At 39.3% G+C, this 26715-nt stretch overlaps 1 protein-coding gene across 1 annotated transcript in view; it reads left to right on the top strand.

Moving 5' to 3' along the window:
- plxna1a (plexin A1a) overlaps positions 1 to 26715 on the top strand; it is a 519677-nt gene that overhangs the window by 129317 nt on the left and 363645 nt on the right. Inside the window, exon 3 of the mRNA XM_055165879.1 lies at positions 9661 to 9843. Coding sequence (XP_055021854.1) covers positions 9661 to 9843 — 183 coding nt within the window. The remainder of the gene's footprint in view (positions 1 to 9660; positions 9844 to 26715) is intronic.

Below are 26715 nucleotides of genomic sequence, written 5' to 3'. Positions count from 1 at the left end.
GTGGGGGTTTAAATTGTTCAGACTGGGCGCTGATTGGATGAGTATTTGGAGCAAGGTGATGAAGGCTGAGGAGCAGGTAAACTCTAAAGAAGCTGTGAGGTCGACGGGAGCGAATCCTAACCTCGTCCATGTCTATGAATCTCTGTGTACCCCACCTCTGTCTCTGCTCGGCCTGGGACTGGCGTCAGAAGAGCCGGCAGATGTCAGGTCTGTGTGGGGCCACATTTGTCTCCTCTCTGCTCTGCCTGAATCGGAGCTGTTGACTCTCTGGTAATGATGCAAGTCGCCCTAAACATAACAAACCATCAGCGTCACCGTAGCATCGCTGGGAGGACCGCTATCGGAGAGTGGAGAGACACAATGGGAATGCAGATTAGTTTACATGAGCAGGGCGTAAATAAGGCAGGGATGAATGATACAGTCGTGAACAATTACTGACGGAAGCCTGGAAGTATGAAGCGTTAGGGTGGAGAGGGGAAGGACTGTTGGAGAGGATGATGAAATCGGATAAATGTAGAAGAAACGGTGGTGGTAAAAATAGATTGTACAATGGTGGGCTGGAACCACAGACTGCATAAAGAACCGGACTGAGGAAGCGTGGCGTCACCCATAGAGTTTGGCTCCAGTCAAATGAAGCTCATGAGACAAGTGTTAGGGCTGGGTATTATGAAGAAATTGCTACTTCGATACATAGGCCATGATATGATACGTATCTTGATACAGTGAACTTTCGATTCAATACGGTTCAGTAAAAATAATGACTAAATCATGGCTTTAATACTAAAAGTCTTTGTTAAACCACTTTATGTGCAGTTAAGATGAAACACATTAAGTTTAATCATCAAAACAGTGAAAATGTCAAATGTGTTCCTCCAAAAAAGCAACAAAACTACAGCGTTGTAAGAAAATAATTGTATAAAATATACCAAAAAATACTCTTGGCGATACACCGATACTGAAACATCACATTAAACGATACCGTATATCGATATTTCAATATTTTTGCACACCCCTACTAGCAGTTCTAGCGAATTTGGAGCCAGGTATATGTTAGGAATCAGAACGTATTTATATTTATTTATATGTTTACGGACAAAATTGCTAAATAAAAACACTAGAATCGTGTAGCACTGATTAATACGTAAAATTTAAGACCAAAATGACAAGACTCACTGCAGCAGTTAAAGAGAGAGGGGTGATATTTTTTCTCAGGTTACATGCTGCTATTCTGACATTGATGTCTAATTGTCTGAGTAGCTGCCCAAACATATTTTTTCAAGTGTCCCACTACTTCGACTTTTTTTTTATTTTTTTATTGTCGGAGTAGCGGCACTTTCCTATTTTTCAAACATTACGCTTTTCTGACATCAGAGAATACGTCGGCCACATAGGATATCAGACAGTTGAAAAATGTCCTAACTTATGACTGTGGGAAACGAACAAACAAAGTAATATAGGGCAGCCCTTGGGAAAATATCTAATCTAAAATGGAGGCTGCATGGGCCCTTTGTGCTTCATTCATTTTGTCATGTAGGTGATCTGCGGAGAACACCATACAGCCTAAATAAATAACCAATATGATGTGTCGGAATAGCGAGACTAAAAAGTGTCGGAAAACTGGCATATCTAAATAGAGGCACGTCGTAATGAAGATATGTCGGAATAGCCGGTAATTTTTTCAATGTAAAGTGAATTGGAGCCAGAGTCGACAAACCTGGAAGTGCGCCTCATGCTCACTTTTTATTTGAAACTCTCTCTGACATGACACAAACATGGCTGACGCTGACAGCTCTCTGTAAATGGAGAGGCAGAGATTGATTCATCTCCATGGAAACTATAGCTAAATGTACATTCTGTCGACTAAAAGTACTGACATTTTGATAGCAGAATGAAATCTAAACATAACTGAATGAAATGAGCGAGTGGAGACTAGATCCACGTTCCACTGTTCAATCCCAGAGCCCCAAACAGACCATAAACAAACTCCGAGTCCAAGGAACATGTCTGTACACGCTCCATAAATCACTGACATACACTTAATCGTATTTAAAATAACAAATATATTTTCTGGTTCACTAAAACAATTATGGATTTAGCCAGCTGAATTAACACGACAAAAAAATAATTATTTGACAAAATAAAAGTTGCATTTTGTAACTTTTCTGCAAGAAGGACCGTCAAATGCTTTTCTTCATGGAGATGTTATTGCTTTGTCGAAAATGTTTCACAGTCTGGTATTAAACCTTTCTATTATCATGGAGACCAAACCAGGCCAAGTTACACGTCAGACCTGTGGAGAGGCGACCCCGCTCATAGTCAGAATGAGCTCTAAAATCACCTGTAATTGAATACATGCAAGGTAGGTCTGTTTAATGTCATACTGTGGAATATTCCAGGCAGAGCAATGACATATCCATAGAAACAAGCAGGTGATGGACCCCTAACCAAAATGTTACATAGTGCACCTTTAAAAAAATTAAAACTTCTTGTTAAAATGAACACAGATGCATTCAGCGCTTGACTTACGGCTAAAAGCTCTTCTGTTGTTTACTTTAATCAAAATCTGTGTTCAAATTTTCTCTGCTCACCGTCAGAGCCATCATCCCTGTTTTCTTGCTCCATTACACAAGGAACAAGTGACCATCACGATTCTCCTCATGTCCAGAAGGGAAGGAAGTGAGGGAGTAGGGAAGGACAGAAGGGCTTAGGGAGCAGGCGGCATGTGAAACAGAGTGACCCTCGGAGGAGAGCAAGAGTTCCCACCGGTCTGTCCCTGTGAACCCAGAGCGTGATGAGACATGAGGGGACAGAGAAGAAGAGAGGGACAGGAAGTGAGGAGGAATCTGCTCTTTTTATCAGAGGAAACAAACGCACAGAGAAGACATACAGATACAGGCCTGTCTCATGTCCTAATTTGACCTTTTTTTATTTACAGTACTTAATGCTTAAATATTGAAGATAAAAGATTGGACTGCTTTATGTTTGTGTGAGTTTTTTTTTTTTTAATCAGTATAGTGTAACTCTTGATAATTGAATAATATCAGTCCAAGATAGCCATGCTCTGCTGTTAAGGTGCACTTATTCTGAATAATAAAAACTTTGGTCCATATAATTAAGAATTTAAAATTAAAACAAAATATCTTTTTAATGGTAAAAAGTCCTCAAAATGTTTCCTATAACAGGAAACTCAGTAGTCAAACAGCTTGTGACAGTAGCATCTTTGTAATGGAGTGTTTTTGAATGTAATGAGCCATTTTGTGTGATTATGAAATTCATTATGTCTAAATCTGAGGTCAAAGGAAGTTTATTGTATCCATGTGTGCGGACGCTGGCCAATGTGTTCTCAAGTAATTTCCCATTTAACAAACTAGAGTTCACCGTGGTAAGCATGGTAAAAGAAAACAAATTTACAAATATTAACTGTGCTCAGTTTAATCAAAAGCAACAGAAACAACAGAAATGAATAAAACTAATTGTGTACCAAACTACACTGATGAAACAGGCTGCTTTTATACTCCCCAACTGGAAGGACTTCACCCAACCATTACATTACCATTTACAGGTGAAGACAAGGTTTTAACTAAAGTTAAACCCGTAAATGGGAATGTAATGGTTGGGTGAAGTCCTTCCAGTTGGACACTGCTAAAGCATTGTCTAAAATTAACTGCTTAAAAGATGAGGGCCTAACTCCTTTTACACAGTGTTTAGAATAAACTATAAACACTGAAATATTTAAACCAAGTACATAAAAACATTGAAACTAAAAAGAAGTAAAACAGTCCTCCCCTCCACATGGTCCAGCGCCATGACCCACGACCTCCCCCAGAGGCTTCTAAAATGACCACCAGAGGCCACGCCCCTTTTGTGTTTGGACTATGTGGAGCTGCAGGTAAGTAGTGATATGTGGACATAACAAACATTTAAAGTGTCTTTTGTATGTGTGGTATTTAACTTAAAGGTGCCCTATAACTAAACAAAGATGGTTGTGTTTTGCCAAAATTAACAAATGTGTGACATTAAATTAATGTGAGTTTAATGGGGTAAAGGTCCACTTTATCACACTGTGCACTGAGCGATTTCAGTCATGAGCCTAGAAGAATAGCACATGACTTGTTTAGTTGGTTTTGTGTTGTGATGGACACTGGTTTTCTACAAAGTATTAAAGTATTTATACAATTACTTGGATTGTTATTCTGTCCATGGAGGCCTGTCCTTGAGATGAGAAGCAGCAGAAAATAAAAGATTGACTGGCACCTGACATCTTTCTGCTGTCATACAACTGCATTCCAACAGTCTAGGGCAGATAAACTCCGCATGTAATTGAAAGGGATGAACTGGTACAGAATTTAAAGTAAAACCAAATGAGATTTTAAAATGCTAAATACGAAACTAGAACCAAAAGTGTAATTAGCAGTGTCCCAGCAGCTTATCTGTTTGTTCCATATCTTTTTTTTAATATATATTATTTGGACGAGAGCTTCATATATGCCATCTCCTTGCTCATCTTAGAATTTATACATTTTAATTGAACAATAACAATTTTAATGTCAGTATATCCATTAGAGACATGAATCTGTTGTTTATTTGTATTCTAAAAATTACAAAATTATATCAATATGATTTCAGTTCAAATTTGTTATCAGTGTAGCTTTAGTTCTTCGTAAATTCACAGTGAGCAGGATCAGATATTCAGAGCCTGGCGTTTTCTCTCTTGATAAATAAAGTGAGTAGTTGACTGCAGTTAACCCCTCCCTCCCCGTCTCTCCTCTGCACACTGCCCATGAGCCTGCGGCGTCTCCTCTCTCTCTGACGTGACACAAACATGGCCGACGCTGACAGCTCTCTGCGGAGGGAGGGGCCGGTGATTGATTAGTCTCCACGGAAACCATACGTCTCTAATGAACAAGGGAAAGCTGCCACGTTCAGTCGTGTGTTGTGGGAGGCTGTGAATGCTGCTTTGTGCGTTGCGTAAGTTTGTGTGTGTTGTGTGTGTGTTCTCATTGGACAGGTGCGTTGACAGGTGCAAACGCAGGTCTTGTGTGGTAAGGGACCATATGTGTACTGTGGAACACAATGGTTTTACACTCCAACTACCTCTCAATTTTATGGCTACCCAAGTATAAAGTTTAATAGGCCTATCGTCACAGAGGTTGGTAAATAAAATAATAAAAAAGAAACTAAAAATACGTAATCACATTCAAGGCCAAAGAAGGATTAAGTAATGAAAAATCAAACAATTTAGCAAGAAACTAGAACTTTAGACAAGCCTTTACCAGTTCTGGAAGTAAATTGTCCAATCATTTTTCTCATAGACTCAAAGAAAAACAAAAAAAGTATTTATTAAAAGTTTGCTCAGGGCTAATCAGCTGTGTGGCAATTAAACAGGATTGTATTTATAATCTGTTTCTTTATCATTATAAACTGCTAAATTATTAAAACACTTTGCAGAATCATTTGTTTTAAATGTGCTTTCTGGACTAAACAATTGTGATATGAATATTGTTTACCTTGTAGCTGGTTAATCTCTGTGATGTGTTATAATTCTTCATGTTTGAATCTTTTGAAAAATCTTCTGAAAAAAATGAATGGAAAGTTACTTCCGGGAGCCAGAGCGGACTGTTGAGCTCCATAATCCCAGACACTTTGCTGTACCCACAATTAAAACCACTGCTGCTCTGTGACGGATCATTTATTTTTGTGTTTTTGTTTTAATAAGTTAGTAGAAAACAAAAAAATATTTTCAAAAACGATACAGTGTAAATAAAAAGAAGGCATAAGACAAGAAAAATGGTCTAAAATCTAAAGCCCTATAGCCCTTGTGTGAGCTTTCAGTCATGTTATAATGTTACTTCATCTCATTCCTTATCAAAAACATACCCGGAAATGTGTTTTGTTTCATTCATACATATTTGAGTTATTCTTTATTATTGTCTACATCTCCAAAGCTCAAAATGCTCTGCTCCACCTTGTCATGGTGGTAGTTTTTCAGGGATGAAATGGCGAAATATGGTCCCTTTAAATAAACAGAATTTGAGAAAAAAGAAGAAGAAGGAAAAAAAAAAAGCCATAGCCAAACCACAACTAGAATACTCTTTCAAAATCGCTTTTCTTGAACCCTTAGAAGCACTACTGCCATTTTTTACACAAAACCACCGCCCCTCTGCTACAAATACAGTGAATCAACTTTAAATATATTCTAATTTATTTTGCTTTAAAGTTAGGCTGCTTCCGTTTGAAATTCAGTTTAATTTGTTCTGCATAATGACTTCATGTATTTCCAGGCTTTTCCTGTTTCACTTATATTCCCTGTTTAAAATACATAGAGTGATGCTCGGTCTGTGCCTTATATTTCACAGCCAGAAGTGGGTCATATGTATTTGCACAGTCCGTCTTTGAAGGGCAGAGTTAAATCATTTTCACTGTGTTACTGTTGCATACTCTGTGGACTGTCAGAAAATGTAGGTCTCAGAATTATTTGGGATGCACTTGTAAGTGAAGAGAGCTTTGACTACCTTGAAATGCAGCCTCTTTTACTATTCCTTTAAAAAAAAAAATCCTAAATCTGGTAGTTAAAGTGGACGTACCCATTTTTTCATGTAATAAAGTAAAATTAGTTTGGTTCCAGTACACAGATATATTATAAAAGCAGCTCTTAGGGTTAGAATTAGACACTCTCTGCTGTTTGCATAAATATATAAAGCATTTTTATCTCCATGAACCAGAAAGTAGTGCTGCCGGTCGCATGCTAGTTGCTGTTAGCTTCACTGTATCATTGTGGTGAATAATTAGGACGCTAGAAATAGATTGGGAAAGTCAGGAATAACTTTGGTGCCCTGCAAACAGTTGAGAAATTAGTTTTAAACATTTTTAGGACAGTAAAAAGCTGTTTAAAGTGACTGAAATGGTTAACAAATTCTTAACAAACTATGCACCATAAGATATCCATCTGTCAATACTAACAGATGCAGAGAACGTACACCTGAAATTACAGATTTAACCTAAATACATCGCACAGTCAGGTTGTATAAGGTAATAATACTTATACCTTATACCTTTCTTCACATAATCTGTCATGTAGGTCCATGTAACCTTATGCATATTAGCTTGAAAACCTTAGCAACATAGATCATATTGGGCCTCATTCATGAAACATAATTACGGACAAATTTTTTCTTAAGGCCTTCTTATGAATATTTTTGGCATTCTCAAAACTTCTTCTTAACTGAAAATGTTCTTTTGGAAGAACAAATCCGATGAACAGTCAGGAACACTCGTAAGAACAAAAATTCAACACTTTTAGAATATTGTTACTCTGATAATGCTGTAAAAAATTCTAATTCCTCCATGATTGTAAGTTATATATTTTCTTAAATTATTTCCTATAAACATATTTTTATGAGATCCCCCCCCCCATGACCAAAGCGACCCTTACTCGAATCACCTACCTCGCTCTTTACCGCAGGGCTGCGATTGCAGAAAGTGTGATAAATACGACGAAAGCACCCACTTATTTCAATAACTTTCTACTTAAATATTCTCTCAGTGAGCGTGTTCATGTGAGTTTGGGCATTTGAAATCACCTTTGAAGCCGCAGTCTGTAGATGCTCCACCCATCTTCCTCATCACTCGCTCCCTCGCCTTTTCACATGTCATAATATCAAACCCATATTGGCCATATTTGGAAGTTCAGAGAGCATTTCTAACTAAATCTTGAACCATCTTAATTCTCTACGTAAATTAATTGAAAATGAGCGTGCAGGTGTAGCTGGGTGTTGGTGAATTCAGCGCAAACTGTCACAAAAGAAGGAATTTGGCTGCTTAAGAATGTTTTGTGAATCTGGGTCTTTCGTAAAGTGGAAGTTACGAACAATTTTTAAGAAAAGATTCATGAATGAAGCCCATTGTTTCTTCACCAATCGGTAGTCACCATCGCTAAGAAATGAGCAAACCAGCTTCCACCAACGCCCAAAAAACTCCAGAATCCCCGATATTATAGCAAACTTTGCATAACTATGTCGATCAGTGTTCAAATGCAGAGCTTGTATCCACACTACAGGAGATCCTTGTGTCGATACCTCTGCCCCATGCACCCCCTACCCCCTCCCGAAGCCTGTCCCCGTTTGATGACACGCTTGTCACGCTCTCATACACCGTGACAAATCAAGCGAGACACATCAACACGCCATCGGACACTTTTATTACGCTATGCTAATATGGCCCTTCGTTCACATCGCCTCTACTCATCCCCGCCATTTTTGATTTAAGACTTATTAGAAACCACTTTGCCACAGCGCTCTATCAAGGAATCAATATTTAGGACGTTGGCAAACAATTGTTCAAAGTACACGGGGGCCAGCTAATTGCGTGTTGACATCGTAGTTGTGAGTAAGAGTACAGGTTAAGTGCAATTTGCATCTTGTTTTGTAGTGTCATATTGCACCATTGGTTGAAATAATTATCACGCTCTGTTTTTTCAATAATATCATGCTATTTTAAAGTCACTGCATCATTAGACAAGATTAGAACATTTAAAAGGCTCATATTACGCTATTTTCTGATCTCTTATAATGTTGTTTCCTCATTAAAAACATACCTAGAGTTTTGTTTCATTCATCTTTAACACACAAGTTTTATATATTCACTTTCACTACAGTCATTTGGATAATTTCAGACCTAGAATTGACCACAGTTCTACAAAACAAAAGGTTCAAGGTAGCTGGTAACTTGAGAATGGTTGCTTCGTGGAGGGTGGAGCAGGGCATTTTAAGCTTTGGAGATGTAGACAGACAGACTAAGGGTTATTCAAACATGTGCAAACAAAGCAAAACACAACTCCAGGTATGTTTTTTGGAGGTAACAACATTCTAACATGGCTAAAAGCTGTCAAAAATTTTGCATAATATAGAATTTTTAATATACATAGGATTATAAGATGTATGCCCCACTTACACAACTACTGTACCTCTAAGCCAATTTCCTCTCAAGCAATTGATATAGTTACCCATTTTTTGTTAGTTATGTGCCACTAGCAACTCTCCTCCGTCCTAGGCATGCAGGCATAGGCATTGCAGCAGAAGACCCCTCAACCACCTCAGCCTCTCCATCGTCTCCGCTTCACCGCCACCACCTATACAAAAATGAAAGTTACTATCATGAATTGAAATGTAATAGGCTCAGGTTATAGTCTTAAGAGAGTTGAAGAAATATGTAAACAAGCCAGCTAGTTTACAAGGAATTGGTCTGGGTCATTTTAGAATTGAATAGATTTTTATTTGTCTGTTTCAAGATAAAACAGAAATATTTCATTGCGTCTCCGTCATTGGTATTGGCAACAGAAGCTCAGTTGGTAAGAGCGTTTGTCCACTGATCTGAGGGCTGGGGTTTCGACATAAACATCATTGGTTGAGCGGCCAGATTCACTGACCCACAGGTTGGCTGGTGTGATTCTAGCTCCCACAGATGAATGTTGTTGTTGTGTCCTTGAGCAAGACACTTAACCCACCTCACCTCCAGTGTCTGTGTACACTGGAGTATGAATGTGTGTGTGAATGTTGTTGTAAAGAGCTTTGAGCGTCTTGAAGGTGGAAAAACGCTATATAAAAATGTGATATTGTTGCTCTGTTCAACTTAGCCTAATCATTTGTTCTTCTCTTTCCACAGCCGTTGCAGATAGATGACAACTTCTGCGGCCAGGACTTCAACCAGCCTCTAGGGGGCACCTCCGCCATCGAGGGCATTCCTCTGTATGTGGACAAAGAGGATGGCATGACCTCTATAGCTGCGTATGACTACCGCGGGCACACTGTGGCCTTCACTGGCACCAGGAGCGGACGGATCAGGAAGGTAGGATGGGCGTTTCTTTGTTTCTGCTGGATATGTTTTACTTATCGTTCATGGAATATCTTTCAGTATCTGTTTACGCTGGGACTATTTGCTTTAAAACAGAATATGCAACTTTTCTGGTGCAGATTGAGGGTCCCCCACTTGCTTGTTTCCCTGAGATATTATTGCTTTGCCAAAAAAATTCCACAAAATAACATTAATCTTATATATATCCATGGAGCTAACTCAGCAAGGTCAAGTTACAGGTCAGATCTGCGGGGTGGCACCCCTGTCACTTGTAGAATGCATGTTTTTCAAGACAGTAAAAACACCTATAAAGGAAAAATGCAATATGCCATACTGGAAATACATCTCCATGGAGACAAGCAAGTGGCAGAACCTCCATTAGAAAAGTTACATAATTCACTTTTAATAGTACAAAGAAATAATTAGGAGTAGTATAGTTTCAAATCAGCTAACTCCCTACAACTTTATTAAAAGACTGCTGTGAAGGTATTCCCGGCTAATGGATTCTGTTCAGGATTATTTGCCGTAGACATAATTTCAATGGGAATTTTGCAATATCATTTTGAGGCGTCGCAATACACAGGGAGCCAACTCTTTCCTCTATCGCTTGGCAACCTAATGCTAACTGTCTCCGCTCCTGTTTACCGTCAGCGCTTAATGTGAATTGAAAGTGATTGAAGCTGTACGTAGGAGTCGTTTTATCTATGGTACATCGAAGTACATAGAGTTTGGAGCAGTTTAGTGTCAATCTGCATGCCTCTCTAATGGGTATTGCTTCTGACAATGCTGCCGAATGGATTAGTCATCAACGTCTTATTGCATCGTTGGGTCCTATTACATCTGCATTACTGTGTATTCAAGTCATCCATAGATCACCATTTGAGGAAGGTGCATCGTGAGGAAGAGACTAAGCAGACCTTTTTATGTAGACGGGAGTTTGTCGGTGTGAAGGTTATCGCTAAAAGGGCAAGTTGAGATACTGAGTTCAGACGGTTAAATACGTTGTTAAACCAGGGCAACTGCTGGGTGGTTAAAGGTGCACTTTGGGACTTTACTGGTGGAGGGTGTGCTCGCTGCTTGTCTCCGTGGAGATGTTATTGTTTTGCCTGGAATGTTCCATGGTATGACTTTAAGCATTTCCATCTAGCATTTATTCAGTACAGGTGTTTCTGTTGCTTAAAAATACAATGATTTTTTGGACTATAAGGCACACTTAAAACCCTTAAATTTTCTCAAAAATCGACAGTGCGCCTTATGTATTAATTCTGGTTGTGCTTACTGACCTCGAACTGATTTTATGTGGTACATGGCGCTCAAAAATCTGTCAAAATGTTTTAGTACGACTTCGGTAAGCTACGAAGCCGCACTGCTTGGTGGGTTGTCGGAGTATTACAGTTGCCTGAGCTTCACAGAGTAATACACATTCACCAAGAACTGTGGATCATGGATGCTTGGGCTAAGGTGTCAGTCTCAAGTGTTGTCCGAGCTTTCACGAAGGCCAGAATCATCACTGAACAGCTAAGTAACAGTGCCGAGACTGACTCAGATACTGACGAGAGAGATTTGGGCATGCTTGATGCCGAAATCGCCCAATAAAATAAATTTCGACTTACCTAGCTGTTTTGTTTCACTTAATCCGTTTTATAAACCGGTGCACCTTATGTATGAAAATAGACGAGGGAATTCGACATTATTGATATTGTGCCTTATAGTCCAAAAAATACAGTAAATTCCTTTTGTAAATAGGGGCGACTCTCCACAGATCTGATTTATAATGTAGCGTAGTGCTCTAACCTGCCTGTCTCCCTATTGGTAAGATTAATCTATACAGTGGAACATTCTAAACAAAGCAATAACAATACATTCTAAACAAAGCAATATGGCGACGTCAAGCTGCAAACCCTCCTCTAGAAATGTTACACAGTACACCTTAAATTCAGCTTACTGTCATGTTTAGGCTACACACTAATATTATAAGGCAATTCTGCAAATAATATCTAATGCAATGGTCTAAAGAAGAGCAAAGAAATTAAATTTTTGGCCAAAAAAATTGGTTATTTCCCTCCAAATTTTATGTATTTATTTATTTTTCATTTTGGATTATTTTATTGCTCTGAAAAGCATACATCATAGTGTGAGTGGGCTTGTATCACCACAAACCTGACTCTTATTTGGCCTAAAGCCCTCCACCGGCTTGTCTTAATGGAAATATTTCACACTTTCATAAAACTCATCTATCTATGTTCTGAAGTGTGGGTTTAACTTTCTATTTCCATGAATCATGCTGGTGACATTACACCTCCAGAAAGTTCCATGATTTTGCTTAAACTTGCTTTTAAAATCTCAAAGTAAACCAACAGAATACCTCAAATAAATGTAAGTTATTAATTGGTTAAACTCAACTGGTGTTTGTTTATGTGAACATTTTGGATTATATATGAAAACAAAAATCTTTCTTATCATTGGCCAAACATCATGAACTAAACTCTTACCCAGTCAAAAAATGTTGTGTAGCCATAATTATTTTAAGATTCCAAAGATCTTAAGATGGATAGAACTATTAATGATTTTATAAAAGTATTTACATTTCCCTCTCTGTCCTTATTGCTGTTTACAATTCTTTCATACCAAAGACGAGACGTAATTACCGAGCCTGCGAGTCGGATGCTACAACATCTCTCCCCATCACCAAGCTTTTCAATTTCTTTACTTAAATTATTGTTTGTTATCATAAACACTAGACTCCCATGAACATATCTTTGCTGCTCAGATCAGGGTAATGAAAACGCTTCTCTTCTCGCTGCCGTCGCGTAAAATGCTAATATTTTTCCGCCTGGGGTCGGGGTTAGCTTGGTGCGTTGGAGACAGCTAGCGGCTCAGAATAAGCGAGCTCCACGTGTCACTGTCGGGAGTGTTTAGCATTGACTTGTTTTTGGCGAATATTGCGTGGTGCTTTTAAGTTGTCTCCAATTGTGTCAGTGAAGCAGCCTCTGTGTTTACGGCTTGCTTCCTGTCAGACTGGTTTTATACATTTTCGTTCTTATTTTTTATTCGACAGCTGCAGTTTGGATGAAAGCCTGACAGTTTAATATGCCAGGCTACTCACTCAATATATTTGTGTCGTACTGTGTGGGTAATTGACTTAAGGTTTTTAGCTGGACCTCTGACCTTGTCAATGTTTATACGAGCAATGAATCAATCTTTGGAGTCCTTAATGCTAGGCCTGTCACCATAACAAATGTTGATATAATATAATTGTTAATAAAGTTATATTACTGAAGAAAATATAGATGATAAATAATAATAATAAATAATAATAATAATAATAATAATAATAATAATAATAATAATAATAATAATAATGAAACTAATTCATACCACTGACAAAATAACCCAAGTGCAGATTTAAAGTTGCATTGTGTAACTTTTCTGATGAAGGGTCCATCAAATGCTTTTCTCCATAGAGATGTTATTGCTTTGTCTGGAAGGTTTCACAGTATGGCATTAAACCTTTCTATCTTCATGGAGACCAAACCAGACCAATTCACTGCAAAAAAAAAAAAAAAAAAAAAATCTAGTCAAGTTCAGGTGACTTGAATTAAGAAAGTTTTATCATGATTTGAATCAGTTTCATTTGACAAGTAAAAATATCTGTCAGTGGACTAAGACTTTTTGTACTTAAAATATGAAAATGCTGACCAGGCTGGCGCCACCTAGTGTCTCCGCTCAATTTCATTTCTCTCAAGCAACTAAGTCAGGAATCGGAATACACTAGATGGTTCGCAAAAACCCCAGAAGTACGAGTTCGGGCATCAGCCAATCAGTAAAGAGCCATACATTCTGTGTTGGTAACGATTCCCCAAGATCAAGGATTTAAAGCTGGAACAAAGACAATGTTTGGTAAATTTTATAAAGGGGAAAGACGTTATTGCCCTTCTTCCTATGGGATTTGGGAAAAGCTTAATATACCAGTTATCCCCGTTAGCGGTGCATTACATACATCACGACCAAATAGCAGCAATTGGTTAAATGAAAAAAAGTACCCACTTACCGTCGAGCGAACATGGTTTCTACAAGTGGAGATTGTCATACTGTGGAACATTCCAGGCAGAGCAATGGCATATCCGTAGAAACAAGCAGGTGACGGACCCTCCACGAGTAAACTATTCTAAATGTACATTACAAAGCATGTGCTGCAATAAATAAATATCAGAATGAAACACTTCAGTACTTAGTTTGCATCTGTAATGAGTCACAAAAGTTGTTAATTCACCCTTTGATTGCTAAAGTCTTATCGTAGAACAGAAAAATAACAAAACGATTAATATTGACCCAGAAAATATTGTTGCTTTCATATATTGAACGATAAGTCAATATAGTAATTATCTTGACAGGTCTACTTAATGCAGGACCAGAATTTATGTACTACTTTCGTAATCTGATGTTATCGAAAGAAAGGAAACCAGCTTGTTTGTCCATCATAAATAATGGTTGATTATAGTTTTCCAATGCAACAAAGTCTGTCTGGACACCTGCTTCTACTGATAAGAATGGGAATGCTAATCACTATTGAAAGATTTATCTATGTGACTTAAGTGAGTAGTAAACAAGTTAGCCAATGCAAAGTAAGGAGAAGTTTCAACATTTGTTTAGTTTCAGCTGTAAATTGTAGTAAATTGTAAAAACGGTCCCCAACATCACCAATACTTTAGATTATAAAAGCAGTCAAATTTGGACTTTTGGACACAGTAACTTTTTACATTATAAGCTTTGTCATCTTCACTCTCTGTTTGCTTTTGAGCCTTGTCCTTGAGGAGCACCTGTTGTGGACTTTTAACTAAGATACCCTGAAGCCATCACTTCCTCTGTGTTTTTATACTGCAGGTTTTGATTTGATTTTGATTTGTCTTAAAAATAGTTTGTTTTAAGTAATTAGCAGTGGTCCAAAGTTATTCCACACTTATCTTATGTATTCAGAGTATTCTATATATTCACCGTGATGAGTTTATAAGTGCTTTCTGACCATATACTTCATGATTATTGGACAAAGAAAAAATTGTGAACAGTTAATGTTTTTTTTTATGGTAGATTAACCCAGTAGTAGGGCTGGGTGTCGTTCAGACGTTGCCGATATGATACATACCCCGATACGTAGGCCACAGCATGATACATATCTCAATAAAGTGAACTTCCGATTCAATATGATTCAGTACAATATATTTCAAATTGAAAATCATGGAAAGTTAATATGAAGCACTCCCATTTTAATCTTCAAAACAGTGAAAATGCCAAATGTGTTGCATAAACGAATTCCTCTAAACAAGCAACAAAACTGTAGTGCTGTAACAAAATAATTTTGTGAAATATACAATACAATATATCGATATTTCAATATTTTTTCACACCCCTATCCAGTAGGTCTAGCCTGTGGTCCATTCAGAAAGTTATCTTATGTTGATGCCTGATTCAACAGCCAGTTTCACTTGGAAACGTGGAAACTGTTTGACCTTGCAGCATTAGGATTTGTTCGCTTGACAGTAGGCGGGTACATTTTATTTAACCAATCGCTACTATTTGGTTGTGATATATGTAATGCACCTCTAACGGGGCTAACTGGTATATTAAGCTTTTCCCACATCCCGTAGGAAGAAGGGCAATAACGTCTTTCCCTTTGATAAAATTCACCAAACTTTCTCTTTTTTCTGACTTTAAATCCTCGATCTCGGGAATTGTTGCAAACACAGAATGTATGGCTCTTTGTTCATTGGCTGGTGCATGGTTCGCACTTTCGGGGGTATTGCAAACCATCTAGTCTATTCCGATTCCTGACCTAGTTGCTGGAGGGAAATGAAATTGAGCAGAGGGACAAGGTGGCACCAGCCTGGTTAATCTTATTTTACCATAGAACCACTTAGTTTGATTAACTTACGGTGACTAAATTGAAAGCAGTGTTTATTAATGATTAGTTTGTCTTATTGCTGCCCTGTATACGTTTCCAATCACATTTACTGTTCACCACAAAATATAAAAATTGACTTCCATTTTATCACTAGTATTTACAGAACCAACACAACACTTCAGCAGCAACTACAGACTACACTACATTATTCGTTATGTATATATAGGCTCCCCTTGAATCACACTATTGCATTCTATACATACAGAAAATGACTGCTTTCCAATCAGTGTTGTATGCACTTTCAAACTACACCTCTATATGAACTAACAATTTTCCTCTCTGCAAGTGACCCCACAGCCTGTATAATAACCACACCAGTAATGCCTCTGTGCCGTCAGCTCCTTTTATACGAGCTACGCTAACAACCTGCTAACACTCCTGGGTCCTTACACAGCTACCCCGCTAACGTTCTGCATTGTCGGCTGAAACCTAGCCCGCTGGACCTTGCCGGTGACCCCACTGTGGCGTGCATGTAGACGGGCTGATTTGCGCGCGAGGTCAGCAGATCCTGGATGATATCTTGGACTATCGGAATCCCATTTCCCTCCGGGGTGCGCGGGCTTCCTGGTCTTCCTGTGCAGGGGGGTGGGGTGGAGGGGTAAGGGGAGGTGAGGATGAAGGGGGAGGAGGAGGAGGCAGGGGTGTCCGGACGATCAATGAAGCAGGAACATGTGAGCAGAGACATGGCGCGACAGCACAACAATTACTGTAAATCACACGTTCAGTTATTGGCAGTTGGGAGATGGCGAGGTCTGGATTTGATATGGATTTGATTGCGTCATATGAACTCAATACTTGCTATACAGTTGCAGTGTTTGAACAGATAAAGAGATGTGCATTTGAAATATCAAATTCTTGTTATGGCAATGATGAAAATCTATTAAGCTGAATAGAATGGTTAAAGGTTTTGTGTTCAGTCATTGGGGCTATAGAGATTAACCCCTTAACGCCTGAATTTATATAGATGTATATTAAAAAAAAAAAAAATTGTGTGTTTTTGCCTTTAAGTAGATGGTAAATTAAATTGAGATTATTAATTTAACTATAGCAAAAAAAAAAAAAGTGTGTATTTTCCTAGTTTGCAATAACTTGAAACCCGTGTGTGCCAAAGGTTCCTAGGAAGGTCCTGCATATGCACTGACCCGCACTGGGGGAATGCAGCCTCTATCTCAGCTTATATCTTGATCCAAATGGTTTGTCGCATATTTGTGACAGTCGGCGTTAAGGGGTTAAGCATGAGCAATTTTGTAGAGCCAAGATTATGATTTGAATTGAATCACAATTCAAGCAGTTAGTAATTTTTTTAAATCTGCTATTAAGGAGTAGCTAAATGGTAAATGGTCACATTTTTCTATAGCGCTTTTTCACATTCAAGGCACTCAAAGCACTTTACAACAAGGAAGCACTCACCATTCACACGCCATTCACACACACCAGTGTAAACAGACAGTGGCAGATGGTGAGGTGGGTTAAGCATTCATCTGTGAGAGATGGAATCACACCAACCAACCTTTGGATCTGACTTCTCTCCCCAACCCATGATGTTTATGTTGAGGACGGGATTCAAACTGCCAACCTTCAGATCAGTGGAGGAACACTCTACCAACTGAAGTGGTCTGCGTCTTTGGAGAGTTCACACTTGACTTTACTATGATTGGTTAGATGCACATGTCACTTGTACAAATGACAGAGAGCGACCAATAGGAGGACTATGTGGAGAAAACAAGCAGTGAATAACAGTATGAAGAAACAGAGAGGGACAATTCCACAGTTGAAATGATCTAAATTATTCTAATGAAAGTGTATGGAGATTAAAAATGCAGTGAAGCACATCCTGTATTGCCGCATGACATCACAAGTTGGAACAGAGTATGTTCTGTTTGAGAGAAGAACTCAGCCTAAATATGCAGGATTTTTGTGATAAACATACTTGAGTGAAACGAAACAAAACTCCAGGTATGTTTGTGATGAGGAAATGACAAAATTGTGCGCTGTCCCTGTCTCAAATAAATAAATAAATAACAGTGTAATATAGGCCCTTTAAATGAGACCTCAAGAAACCAATATCCAAGAGGCCAACTTATACAAGTGCCTAATTCCTACAAGGTTATGGGTCTTGGCATGTTTTTTATATTTATCTTATTCTAAGTTAAACTCCAATGTAGTTCTCTTAGATGCATAAGCGGTTATCCAAACACCCTATGGCGTACAGTGTCCCTAATGCTAGAAATGCCCCATTACAATGTCCAAACAGTCAGGTTCTCCTAGAACAGAGGACCCCCCGCCTGGTGGACACAGCCAGTGTACTTTTATTACTATTCATTGGGAGTTAAAGTGTGCATCCTGGCCTAATGATATGTAAAGCTCCTATATCGATGTTTCACTCATTAAAATTCCAACAATGGCCCTGCTACTGAACGTGTGGCTGTGTATTCAACGTGTCTTGCTGCTATAGACTCCAGCTATTGATCGATCTATGAATATATAATCACTGGTGTAAATCTTAAGCCTGGGCAGTCCATTGAACGATCAGGCTGCTTTCATGTGCGCGTCTCCCAACATCACCAATCACAATCATTTAACTGACAAAACACTATTAATCTGCTAAACGTACAGAGTGTGAGTTATAGCGGTTCAGCGTTTGACCGAGAGTGTACAAGTGGAGGAATATGCTAGGGTTTGATTTACTTTGCGTCCTATGGGGCAGAATTCATTAGCGTGATATGTCACTTTGTAGGGCAGTTTATTAAAGGCCCCACGATACAATCAAGGCTCAATTTGCGAGCAGCGGCGCAGACTGACCTTTGCTGGTGGCTAAATCCGAGATCACAGCGGAGCCAGGTTGTTTGAAGTTCACAACAGTGTGGTGTGGAGCTGTGGGCCAGCAGAGTAATGGTGTTCAAGATGCCAGTTTAGACACACTGACTTGGTGGTGACTCATTTGAAGGTATAGGCAAAAGTGCATTGGGAAAACATTACATTCATTCATCTTTTACGAGGCTACTTGGTCAGATTGGAAGTGTTCCTGTAGCACTAGAACTGGCAGTGGAACAGGGCTGAAACTGTAAAACATTCACTTCAGAAACAATCTTAACATTTGTAGTGTTATTTCTTTGGTGTAAACACATGAATGTATTTATTTGTTGCAAATGGATGTAAATTGTAGTTGGGAGTGTTGAGCAGAGGAAGTGAAGGCGTGTCCGTCCTGTGAACACTGTTATTCCCATTCTAACGAGTGCAGTGGTGTCCCTCCTGCTGGGATGCAGAAATGAAAGGAAACATGCTAATGGTAATGCTATAACTGTTGCTAGGGAACTAGCATGCTAAATGCCTTTTTGTATAGCAGCACGGATAAATTGGCCTGGTGGATACATGAGTCAGTATATAATGAGGAAGATGGAGAGTCCAAAACATGTCTTTAATGTGACAGACATAAAAGCTTTTGTCCAGCACAATGTTCCTTTCTACATATGTGGCATCTGCAGTAATCATTTGCATTAGTTGGGGAAGGGTCCTTATATTATCTTTGAAGACAGAGCCTACCTCACAACCATTCATGCATTTTGTTCATTATCTGTAATGCAAATGTTACAAAGGAAACAGCTTGAACATAGGGGGCATTCTTTTTATTAATTTGACTTCTATTTAAATAATAATGTAGATTAATATTATTTTGTGTGTGTATTTTGTGTGTCTATGTAGTGCTTTATTAGCTTTTATCCTTTCTTCCACAGTAGAACATCCCAGTCTCACGTGTTACTTGTGTGTGCCAGCTTTGTCATCTATACTATTTTTGCCCAACTTTTAGCAACACCCCATTAATAGACATTCCTGCACAAACAGAGTGCTGCGATAAAGGTGACTGTGTGATAGACTCAAGGACGTCTTTATTCTAGAGTTTGAACAGGAAGTGGAGCATATGGTGTAGAGAAGTGAGACAGGATGCAGCAGATAAAATAAAGAATGTGCTGGAACAACTCTGTGGAAATGTATGTTTTATGAATTCCCAAGATTATGAAGTTAATTTCATAAATCCACATCAGCACTCACATGTTAAGGGCCAAGATAACTGCTAAAGTAATTACCAAAATGAGCTGAAGTGACTAGGTTTCATGCTCCTGTCATCAACGTGGACAACTGCTGGGCATTTTAAAGCTACACAAAGTAACTTTCTTGTTTAGGGATCAGCCACATGCTTGTCTCCATGGGGATGTTATTACTTTTTCTGGAATGTCCTACAGTATGGCATTAAATGTAATAATCTCACATTTATTTCATTATGGATGTTTGTTATTGCTAAAATAAATCTCACATTCTCCCATCTCCACACAAAATGTCTTTTTGGCCCAATGCATGATGCTGTACTGTTGGACATTAGAGGCAAAGCAATAACATTCATGGACCTAATTCACTGCGTAATTTTTCTGGTCTGCCACTAGGGATGGGCATGATTAGTCGACTAATCGCTAATTGATCATTAAGAATTTCGTCGATCACTTTCATTTTTTATCGACAAACCGAATGTAGGTTGCTGTGCGTAGAGTAAGGAGACGAGGCTGCGTCTGACAGCGCAAATACTGAAGCTGTGGCTTCACGGTCCCACGTTTCAGCTCTGGCACACCTCTTTGGAGATCACTGTACCACTCAGTGAGTGTGTTTACGTGCACATCAGTGTCCCGGGTTTGATCGGGTTTTTTGAGTATCCTGGTTTCATCATGGTGCATGTATTCTGGTTACTGCAACATAAAGTTGAGTGCACATGTGTCTAAAAGACAAACACTTTTCAGTCTTTTCATCAGAACAGTAACCAAAATAAATAAAGTGACCAACATAAATAAAGTGAGTGAAATGACTAAACCTGCACACGTCTGATTTCTGAAAGCATGAACCATCTCCAACGTGACACACACAGAACAGACTCACCATTAGCAGCACATCCCTCTGTCACAGAGAGAACACTCATATTCCACTGAATCGTGTCCTTTAGTCTGACAGAATCTGACGCATCAGTGTACAGGGAAAGTTTTTTTTTCCAGTGCTTACACTTTATGCAAATTAGCCATGCGGTTTTAAGTTTTGTTTCTGTAAGATGTAAAGAAATGTAACAAAGCTGCATTAAACACATTATAAGCTCAAACGGGCTGATGTGGCTCTACTCTTGTTATAGTTTATATGTTGTAAAGATACGTTTATTTATGGAGATTAATAATAGTAATAATAATGATGATAATTTTAATATAAAAACGTAAATGATAAATCAAAAATCAATTTTTAATTCTCCCAATGATCAATCAAAAAAATGTTATCAAATGCCCATCCCTATCTGCCACATAATTGTCGTAAATACATAAAAACACACATTCTTACTTTTACTGAGGTCGCCTCTTCACAGATCTGACCTGTAACTTGGTTGCAGCTCCGTGGTGATGCATCAGTTTTTTGTCATACTGTAGTTCCAAACAGTAACATTTGCATTGAAGTGCTGAACCCTCTACCAGTAAAATTACGCAGTATATTTTCAGTGACAGAACTCACATTTTTCATTTTTCCCAAAAAGTCAACAAATCAGATCCGGTGTATTCAAAATGTAAAAATGCTGTTTCAACATTCTGAGGAAACTCTTTGTGGACATATTGTGAATTTATACACTCTTTACCAAATACCATAACATCCCAGGCCCCTTAGCTCATTTCAGAAACCCACAAATCCTTCCATTCCTCAATTGTTTTCACTCCTTCAGTGACAGCCTCTCTCCTCAGCCTGGAGTACCCCGAAACAAAACGCCCCCAGACCAGCAGAGCGGCGCCGTTTAGAGGTGCTCGGCTAACGGACACATTTCCTGTCATTTCATCATTTCCCTGCTTGCAGCAAATCCAATTACTTTTGCCTTTCCTTTCCATCTTGAAGATAGCCTGAGTGACAGCAGCGATCGCGGTATAGAGCGGGCTAGGTAACTGTGCCAAGAGTGTGATTGACAGGACTCGTGCACTCCATTCCCCAGATAAAGAGATACACCAGAACACGGGCAGAATTCGGGGGTTTCTGGAGGTGTGGAGCTGGACCATAGTTCATTCATCCAGCTTGCTTAAATTTGAGATATACTGAGGGTTTGGCAGTAGGCAGTACAGTCACTGCAGAGGAGGAAAATTTGATATATATAGATCATGGAATAGATCATGGGATAGAGAAACTTTGACCACAGATGACAGCAGTGTGGTGTTTTTGTGTTGCATTTTCACTGATGTACTGTGATTGTCTAGAACATAAAAAGAGCATTTAGGATATATTTCACTTGTGTAATATAAGGGAAGGAAAAGCTGAGGTTGCTGACGGTTCCGCTGCTGCTGCTGACACATGGAGATACTTCATTAGGTGTAATTGCTTGACGAGTAACTGAAAGGTTCTTCTCTCATACAATTATTAACGTTTACCTGTACAGTTATATCAACCTTACTTGTCATGAATATCTTGCATTCATTCAATTGCAGTTATTTTTACTGTTAAAAATAGAAAACATACATTCTTGTGTAGGTTTGCCTCTCCACAGATCTGACATGTTACTTGTGGTGTCACCTACTTGTGTAAATAGAGGTAGATAAGTTTATTCCAGGCAAATAGCGTGGCAGCGGACCCCCTACCATTAAAGTTACTTAGTGACTCTTTAAGTGTCAGTTTTACTTCCCCAGAACACAGCCAAATATAGATATGCAGATAGGAGCGCATATAGATATGCAGTCATAATAAATCAGCATGTATGAGGGGACATACCCCTGAAATCTATCTCACACCTAATCAGCAGGTTTTGCCCCGTCGAGCAGCGCCGGCTCCTCGGCGAATCAAAGTGCTCTGGATGTCTTCCTAGACTTTCAAATGTCTGCATATATTGGCTGTGCACGCTTAGCGCTAAAAGTAGCTGTCAGAATGATTAAGCTTAATCAGAAAACATGGGATGGGAGCTAATTTAGCATGTGAATACTAATTAGCACTTGCATTTAGACTGGCAGTGGATGATGGAAGCAGTGCATCGGCAGCTCTGGCTGGTTAAATGGCACAAACGCGGGTTCGGAGGGATGATGGATAATCCCCCGGCTGCTGGTGTCTGTGCCGGCTTTGTGTGGAGGGAAGTCAAGTTTGTTTTTGTTTTTTTAACATTGCAAATGAAAACTCATCGCGAGCAGATGAGCACAACACCTGAACACACTAATTTAATCTTGATCACATTACAGAAAGTTTGGGGGGAAATGATGGCCTGTTAGCGTGCAGAGTACACAGCGCTTTGTCACTAGAACTGGAGACACTCTCATTCACATATAATATGATAATATGTTGGCTCGCTTTTTCTAACTGTGTGTTATGGCATTTTTAAAACTAAAGTGAATCAATTACAGAGTATATATGCACATGTTTGGAGGGAAAAACATGCCCTACACATGAACGGTTCAATTGCAAAAACAGATGAGTTAATGTATTCCACACATTTGTCAATAAAAGTTATGTTTCATGATAGTGTAATTTCATAATATTTTATCACTACAAAGAGGAGTAAGAGGAATTCAGTTTTTTAATAGCACTTATCTGTCTTTCTAAATGAACTCTTCACATATTGTAAAGTACCTGGTATTATCAACTTTCGACAACACAAAAATATCTGCTAATGAAATGATACTAGCACAGTAGTAATGGCAATACTACAGCAGGGATATTTTCTTCACTTAAATAGTTCTCCAAATCCAACTCTTGCACCATTTTGTTTTGGAAACTGTCTTTAAGAAAACCCCACAATTAACTTTGTTTTTATACTTGAATATTTTCGTGGTTGACCAAACTGTGTACACATAGTTGCTGGGACATTCTCCAGGCCTCCAGCATAAACTAAGGGTGCACTCACACTCACCATCACCACATCAAAATAGGGTTAAAATAACACTAAACCAGGATTAGAACAGGACCACACAAGGGATATCGGTTCCATTATCATATCGGTATCGGCTACAACAATAGGCGAAACACTGGATATCGGTATCAGCTAAAAAATAAATAAAATCTGTACATATCAGCCCTTCCCTTGACCAAACCAAAATCTATGTTAGCCCTTCAACTTGGCCCAAATCCAGGACCAATCCAGGACGCACTTGTAGAAGAATGAACCATACAATACACTTGGACCATCCCTCTATTTCTATACATTTCTATACATTTTCTTCGACAAATATTCCCATTTAAAACAAAATGATGAGAGTAATATAACCTCACTTTTGATCACAGCACTTTCTCCAGTACACTACAGTTTCCCCTCCTATCAGGCGGTGTCTCTGAGCTCATATATCTCCATGTGGCAGTGTTTTTCTTCCTGATCCTTTCTAATGCCTGCATCGAGAGCCTGTTGAGGACACACCAGTGCGTAAATCTGCCTCACATAATATTAGCCCTGTAAGCGGTGCTCGCGTCGCTGTGAATTATCCTCCCATTCTCCCCCAGTACCTTCTTCTCCGGATCTCAGACTTGCCGCTTTGGGCCCCTTCCATCTCTGTACTCCTGTCACCTTGAGCTTTGGCATTCCCAGCTGAGGTAGGCTCCTTGCCCACACTTCCAGCTAAGGGGAGATCTGTGGTTGTGATTGTTGTGTTTTTGTGTGTGTATGTGTGTCTGTATGTATGTGTGTTTGTGTGTTGGTGTGTGTGTGTGGTGTCCTCAGTCCTCCCCTATTCATCCATTAGTACATTAGTGGACTTCAGCCCACAAATGCTCTAGTGCTATCTCTGTCAGAGCTTCAGAGGAGGAGAAAGAAGCAGTCAGATGGGGTGATACAAGATGTTTGTGACAAAAAAGATGGATTGTGTGCAATATGTATGTGCAGTCCTATGCATGTACGATACTGTATGTGATTGGACATGTTTTGAATACTGTTTTATGTCTGTGGGTTTGTATCACTAGGGTGTCAGTGTTTTATTTATTTACTACCTGCATTAGTCCCATATAGCGCCATTTTCCAGACACAACATCGCCTTACGATTTTGTGCATTATTCATTCGCTCCACACTCGGTGGGGGTAAGATACTGACAGACTAACAGAGGCGAGGCTGCCAATCTGCGCCGTTACCCCCCTTTGACAACCACCACAACACTCACACACCGCTTTCATACAAGGCAATGTGGGTGAAGTGACTTGCCTAAGGACACAACAGTTTTTTGCCACTGGCACCCCACAGTGGCACCTGGAATTCCCAGCGGTTTCCCACCCAAATACTAACCAGGCCCAGCTTGCTAAGATTCTGAGATCAAACGAGGTCAGACTTTGACAAGGACGTTTATGTTGTTACTTCTGGTGCAATAAAATACAAAAAATACTTTTGGTACTGATTGAATTTAGTCGGACATAATTACACAAGAGATGGTCAGACATAGCCTGATTCATCAACCGGTTTCACTTCGTGGAAACCGTCTGACCTCGCAGCATTAGGATTTGTTCACTCGATGGTAGGCGGGTACTTTTTTATTTAACCAATTGCTGCTATTTGGTCGTGACTTGTGTAATGCGCCAAATCCTGTAGGAAGAAGGGCAATAATGTCTTTCCCCTTCACCAAACATTCTCTTTGTTTCAGTTTTAAATCCTCAATCTTGGGAAGAGTTGCCAACACAGAATATATGGCTTCATCTACATCCATCACGACCACTTTGTTTACTGTTGTGCTGTACCACAAAAGGGACCCAGACAGGCGCTTAAGTTTGAAGTCATGGATTCACAGCTCTTCACTGATTGGGTGGGTGGTCTACAACTTCCAAGGTTCATGCAAACCGTCTAGTGTATTCTGATTCTTGACTTAGTTGCTGGAGAGAAATGAAATTGAGTGGAGACGCTAGGTCAGACGCACCATGAAACTTGTCTGATTGAGGGTCTGACTCCTACTTGTTTCCATGGAAATGTTATTGCGGTATCTGAAAATATCCACAGAATGGCATTCAACTTATCCGTGGTTAGAAGCAAGTGATGCAAACCAGGCCAAGTTAGAGGTCAGATCTATGGAGAGGTGAGCCCATAGTAAGGTCATTAAAAGACTCAAACCTGCCACCAGAAAAGTTACATAATACACCTTTAAGGGATGATTACGCAGATTTAGTATCTAAATCGAGCCTTCTGAGAACACCAACCAAAGCTATTATGCTTTTGTAATTATAACGAGAAGCTTTATTCATAAAAATATTCCCTCATTCCAGGGACAAATTTCTGTTTTAGTATTTTTTTTTCAATCACAACACAACCGCCATCTCTTCTTTGTTCACATTATGTAGGGCAAAATCCGTGCTTTGTTTCACTGTCATGTACGAGCATATGAAAAAGGTCCTTCTGTAACGTCTCCTCTCATCTGCATCACAATCCCCTTGCTGTCTTATAATAGCCAAAGACAAATGGACAGAACATAGAAAAAAGAAACAACACGTACACCTTCAAAGTCAAAACAGTATCTCCTGAAATAGTCTTTTCAAAAAGCAGCACCTCTGGCACATATATGATACTCCCTCTCATTACAGACTCCTGCTAATGTTCGGTTGTGGTTGCGGGTTCAATTCCCAGGTGTGCTATCGCTTCGGAGTGCCGCCCCCTGTGTCCTTGAGCAGGGCATTATGGCGGCGGTCCCCGGTGGAGTCGTAGTGTTAATGGACAGACCACGTGAACCAGCCCTGGATAGATATATTAGAACGCTAATGAATCTTTGATAAGTGGGAAGGCTTCTGGGTGTCAAGAGACAACAAGGAAAGATCACAGCTACCCCAGCCTGTCTTTGAGATGCTAATAATTTATACAAAATAGTTGCACGGGCACGCATTGGTATTCACGACGAAGAGCGGGGTGGAGCGTAACAATATTGCAACATATTTCAGATAAACAAGGAAAATAAGGTGAAGT

Source organism: Boleophthalmus pectinirostris, unplaced genomic scaffold, assembly GCF_026225935.1.
Source record: "Boleophthalmus pectinirostris isolate CB_2022bp ecotype Guang Dong unplaced genomic scaffold, ASM2622593v1 HiC_scaffold_8, whole genome shotgun sequence".
NCBI classification, from domain to species: Eukaryota; Metazoa; Chordata; class Actinopteri; order Gobiiformes; family Gobiidae; genus Boleophthalmus; species Boleophthalmus pectinirostris.
Note: the sequence above shows the minus strand (reverse complement) of the source record. Positions and strands in the feature narration are given on the sequence as shown.